General features: G+C 36.3%; 1 protein-coding gene across 7 annotated transcripts in view; it reads right to left on the bottom strand.

Moving 5' to 3' along the window:
* The window catches only part of LOC137658639 (uncharacterized), a 189,780-nt gene that overhangs the window by 53,840 nt on the left and 130,166 nt on the right, over positions 1–5,774 (bottom strand). For all 7 annotated transcript variants that reach the window (XM_068393578.1, XM_068393587.1, XM_068393611.1 and 4 more), the window contains exon 7: positions 145–345. In XM_068393578.1, coding sequence (XP_068249679.1) covers positions 145–345 — 201 coding nt within the window. The remainder of the gene's footprint in view (positions 1–144; positions 346–5,774) is intronic.

Raw genomic sequence — 5,774 nt, 5'->3', positions numbered from 1 at the left:
ACCACAACATTTAGCTAATAGTTATAATAAAATGCAAAACTCTTTCACCTCTAGAACACAAAAATTTGTCAGCCATACTAAAACATAACAAACTACAAAGAAAAAACAGAAATCTTTAAAAAAATCAATTATAGAAAAACTTACACATAGGAGTAGCAGAGCAGCCATGCTCATCGCAATCCGAATTGGATCTCATCACGCAGGTGGAGTTGACTGGGCAAGTGAGTTCCTGGCAAGGGTCATCGCAATCACAGGAGGGGCATCCGTCCTCGCTGACCTGGTACCCATACTCGCAGATGGTGGAACACAGTACCTCGTCCACACACGCCTTGCGAGATTGAGCTACTGTGGAGAAATAAAAATCTAAATTAAAAGCTGTTTACATTTGTTAGGTTATATTATCTGTTAGGGAGTGAGGAGGGCTTGGGAGGTAAGTGTATGGGTGAGAAGATCGAGAGGGAGGCAGAGAACTAGATGGCGAGATAAGGTGAAGGATGATATGGAGAGAAGAGGTTTGGTGGAAGAGGATGCCTTTGATCGAAGGCATTGGAGAGGGAGCATCAGGCAACCGACCCCTTAATGTATTAGATGGCAAGATAAGGTGAAGGATGATATGGAGAGAAGAGGTTTGGTGGAAGAGGATGTCTTTGATGGAAGGCATTGGAGAGGGCGCATCAGGCAACCAACCCCTTAATGTATTAGATGGTGAGATAAGGTGAAGGATGATATGGAGAGAAGAGGTTTGGTGGAAGAGGATGCCTTTGCTCGAAGGCATTTGAGAGGGCGCATCAGGCAACCGACCCCTTAACGTATGTATAACGGTGGGGAAGATTATCTGTCATTTTTTGAATTAGTTATCATTTACCACTTCTGAGTTCAAATTTTGGCCTTAAATTTATATTGACTTTTAAATCTTCACTAAAACTATATGTACAGTTGGATACAGGAATTTCTGGCATACCTCACTCTCTAAGTGCATTCCGTCACACTCATACTGCACGGAGAGTAACCAAAGAGGTAAGCGTAGTGAGAGATGGTATCAGTGGTGGGAGGAGTTACAGAATGGAACTATCTGCTCAGTAGTGATTTAAAAGAGTGCACTTCCACAAAGGGAGGTGTACTGGAACTCCTGTATCCAACTGTATAATATCACTTTCAATATACCTTTCTGAATATAAATCTGGTCTACACAAAAACCAACTCACACTAAGTTTCCTGAAAATATTCATCCAAACAATGTTAGAATAGAAAGATTTATTTATCACTACAATTTCTCGAGTAGCAAACAACCAGAAGGAAAAAGAGTTAAAAGAGAATTAGTAATTAAAACCTACCATAAAAAGGACTGCTAACTAAACGTAATTCAGAAATTTCTGAGTAATACCAGGAAGGGGACGGGAACTATGAAGATGATCAGAGAATGTGTAATAGCGAAGGCTCGTATGTGGGATGGCCATACAAAAACTACATAGAGGAAAGACCCTGGATTTCCAACTATAATCAACGTTTAAAGACAGCTCATGAATGGCAGAGGCAATGGACAGTGACAATGTCCTAGAGATTAACCATATATACATATAACAAGCGCCCAAGCCCCCTCCCCACCCCAGGGAGGGCCAGGCAATGGCTGCTTATGACTTGGCAAGTAGACCTACTGTATAGGCTCCCCCCAAACCCCCATCCTTAGCTCACAAGGATGGTGAGGTTGCAGTGACCAAAGGAACTAACGTGTTTGAGCAGGAGTCGAACCCCAGTCTGGGAATCGCCAGTCAGGGACGCTACAGGACAATTTCCCCTCATAGGGACGAGTCCAGGGAAAATAAAACGTTCAAATCCATCATTTGCTACTATAAGAGAGAGAGAGAGAGAGAGAGAGAGAGAGAGAGAGAGAGAGAGAGAGAGAGAGAGAGACTAGCCATCTGCTAAGGGAATCCTAATATCCTAATAAATCCTGAATCACAGAATGCCTTCACATTCCCAATGACGCTCCCACCACCTACAGTCTGGGGATAGGGGGTTAGGACTCCTCTCTGAGACAGATAAGAAATTCTACATTATTGTTTGCCAAATCTTATGATGAAATAAATAGCAACGGTGACAGAATCTAAATGATAGGGAAAAAACGACCATGAAAAAATGACATTTATATCATTTATAAAATGGAATCGACAACAAAATTGATGGAGAGTTTTCCATTATCTTGCTGTAACTTATCTCTCTTTCTTATCAATAGTTTCTTTATAATCCTTCTGTACCTTATCTCTCCTATATAACAAAGAGCTAGTGTCTGGATATATATATATATATATATATATATATATATATATATATATATATATATATATATGTGTGTGTGTGTGTGTGTGTGTGGGTGTGTGTGTAATTTCCAGTCACGCTTACCATCATTGCCAAACATATGACTACTCGGTCTCTCCCCGGGCCCGTCCCTCGGGTGGGGAATAGAGTAGTCATACCCTGGTGAGAGAGGGTATCCCGACAGGAAAAGGGTTGGGAACGGTTGAATCTGTGTGCGCGGGCGAGCGTGTACATACGTATGCAAATATTCAGTTGTCATTTTCGACGGGTCGCGTACACTAGTATTACCATATAAACGTCACAATTTGAAGAAATATATAACGCAATACTCTGTTAGGAAAAAAAAAAAAACCGGCATTTTTAATCGAAATTCACCGTTCTCAACCGTATTTCAGTAAAACACAGGAGACCGTAATTTTACCTTATTTTGTTATATTTTACGGGTTGGTGACCATAACATAACTAGTTTACGCCAATATCTCCGTTTTTAAAGGGGTAAAAATCCTGGAATAAATGTTACCAGACATTTACCGTTTTTTAATGGAAATTTTTAACAGTGCAAAGTTAAGATTTCACTTTTCATCTCCCGACAGTAATGATAAAAAGGATAAAAATGTTAAGTTCGGCTAGAAGTAACCACCCAAGCAATATAAGAAATACCAGATGTAGAATAAATGTAATCAGAATACAAAGGAAAAACAAGTCAAGTTAGCAAAAATTTTCTCGGCAAAATACATATTCTCTCTCTCTCTCTCTCTCTCTCTCTCTCTCTCTCTCTCTCTCTCTCTCTCTCTCTCTCTCTCTCTCTCTCTGTGTGTTAGTTCGTATGCCGGTCTCACTATCGCATTTTGCTTACTAAAACAGGTTGCAAAGTTATCGGTTGAAAGAACTGCTAAGAAAATATAGTGACAAACTGTTACATGGTATCCTGATGTCCTGGAAAAACTAGAATGCAGAAAGATCTTTAAGATAAATAATTTCTTCAAATGTAAAATAAAGAAAAATCATGGAAAAAAACAAAATATACAAATACAATGTACACTTTTCTTCAAAAAGGCAATTGAAAACCTTTTTATTTTCAAGAATATGAATCAATGATTATTATTATTATTATTATTATTATTATTATTTTTAGATAAGCTATAACCCTAGTTGGGAAAGCAGGAGGCTATAAGACCAAGGGATCCAACAGGGAAAATATTCAAGTGAGGAAATGAAATAAGGAAAAAACTACATAAGAAATAAGGAATAATTAATATAAAATATTCCAAGCTAAGTAACAACATTAAAACTTATGTGCAGTGTATAACTTATTATCATGCATATTTTGAATCCCCCATAGTCAAACCTATGCAGCTTATGCACTACCTATAATGGCATAGAAAACCTCTATTGGGAAAATTCCAAATTCCCTTAGCTTGCCACCCCTCAAAAGAATTAGCATACAAATGGGTAATAATGAATTCCCGTACAGAATCTAGTAATTACCCTTGGAAACTAATGACCAGTCTCTCTCTCTCTCTCTCTCTCCCATGCCAGGACATTAAACTGATGTTCTTACCGTTAAATTCGTGAGCGTAGCCGGCTACGTTTTAGAGCAGGGGACAGGAAATGGCCTAACATACATTTTCCCCGAAGTGTATGCAACCCTCGTTCTAAATCTCAACCAAAAAACATAGGGTAAACACAACTTTTACCATTTAAAACCTTTAGCTCCATCAGGCAAAGTGGACAAAGTAAAAAGATATGTCTCCTCACTTTTGTTATAAAAAAAGTATTCTATGCAATTTCCAATCACCACCTTTGGAATAATATCAATTGATTATTATTATTATCATTATTACTATTGTTATGCTAATTTCATGTCCCGTATCTTAAGCAATAGAAATTCCCATTTTTCTTTCTTTATGTATTTCTTGTTTTTCCATTACAATAGGTATTTATACGTCCAAAGTAACTCGTGTGTGTATGTATATATATATATATATATATATATATATATATATATATATATATATATATATATATATATACATATATATATATATATATATATATATATATATATAAACATATATGTATATATTATATATACATATATACATATATATATATATATATATATATATATATATTATCCCTCTATCTCTCTTTATGTATACACAACCACACAAATAAACAACTTCCATTTTTTTTCCCATCCCGGCTTTTAGCAGAATTGCTTTTCTAGGAAAAGTGTCTCCTTAGCGCAAAGGTTTTAATCTTTCCCAAAAAGGACAATATATACCACTAAGGCACCGTTTGACCATAGCTTCTTCCATTTGCTCTGCCTGTTTGCTCAAAGTCTTAATGCAAGAGAGAGAGAGAGAGAGAGAGAGAGAGAGAGAGAGAGAGAGAGAGAGAGAGAGAGAGAGAGAGAGAGAGAAAGTCTTAATGCAAGAGCAGAGAGAGAGAGAGAGAGAGAGAGAGAGAGAACTTCGGCGGTCAGGTCTTTTAACTAAGTCATCTAAATGCAGTAAATATTATACAAATATCATGTCTTTCTGGGTCTCACATTACGATTGAGGAAAACTTTCTTATGTAGATATTATGGAAATTTAAGATTTAAAATTACATAAAGGGTAGATTCAAATTATATATCGGTATTCTGTGTCATTTATCAATATATAATACAGTACATACTGATGACTGAAGGATGGCTAATCCGGTTTATAAAAAATAAATATATGTATATGTATATATACACACACACATATATATACAGTATATATATATATATATATATATATATATATATATATATATATATATATATATATATATATATATATATATATATATATAATTAGTTGCTAAAATGGCAGGGTTAAGAAACACTAAGGAAAGAATGGTGAATTGAAAAGAAATTTTCAAGCATATAAAACACAAATTCTAAATATAAATTGTATCGAGAAGTATTGAACTTATGTACAAGTGGCCTATAAAAAAAAATGAGTATAGCACAAAAAGGAAGCGACTAAACGAAATGAAGAGTAGTCTATCATGTTGCATTGGTGTGTTATTCCAGTCCTATACAGGCAATAGGTTGGCCAAGGCACCAGCCACCTGTGGAGATACTACCGCTAGAGAGTTATTGGGTTCTTTGACTGGTCAGATAGTACTACAGTGGTTTTCTCAATGAGCTCGACTCATTTTTCCAAAGGCTACACATACCACGAATAGTCTAACCTACTCTTTACTTACTTTCCTCTGTCAAAAACATGACAACATTAAGAAACCAAACAATTCTTCTTTACTCAAGGGAGTAACTACTGCACTGTAATTGTTCAGTATCTACTTTCCACTTAAAGTTTTAAAGGTCACTCAAGAATGGCAGAGGCAAGGGACAGTAACACTGCCTTACCAAGCAGGACAGTGCCCTAGAGACTGACCATATATATAGTATATTATCAGCGTCC

This window comes from Palaemon carinicauda, chromosome 1, assembly GCF_036898095.1.
Source record: "Palaemon carinicauda isolate YSFRI2023 chromosome 1, ASM3689809v2, whole genome shotgun sequence".
NCBI lineage: Eukaryota > Metazoa > Arthropoda > Malacostraca > Decapoda > Palaemonidae > Palaemon > Palaemon carinicauda.
This window is presented reverse-complemented; position numbering and strand designations above follow the sequence as displayed.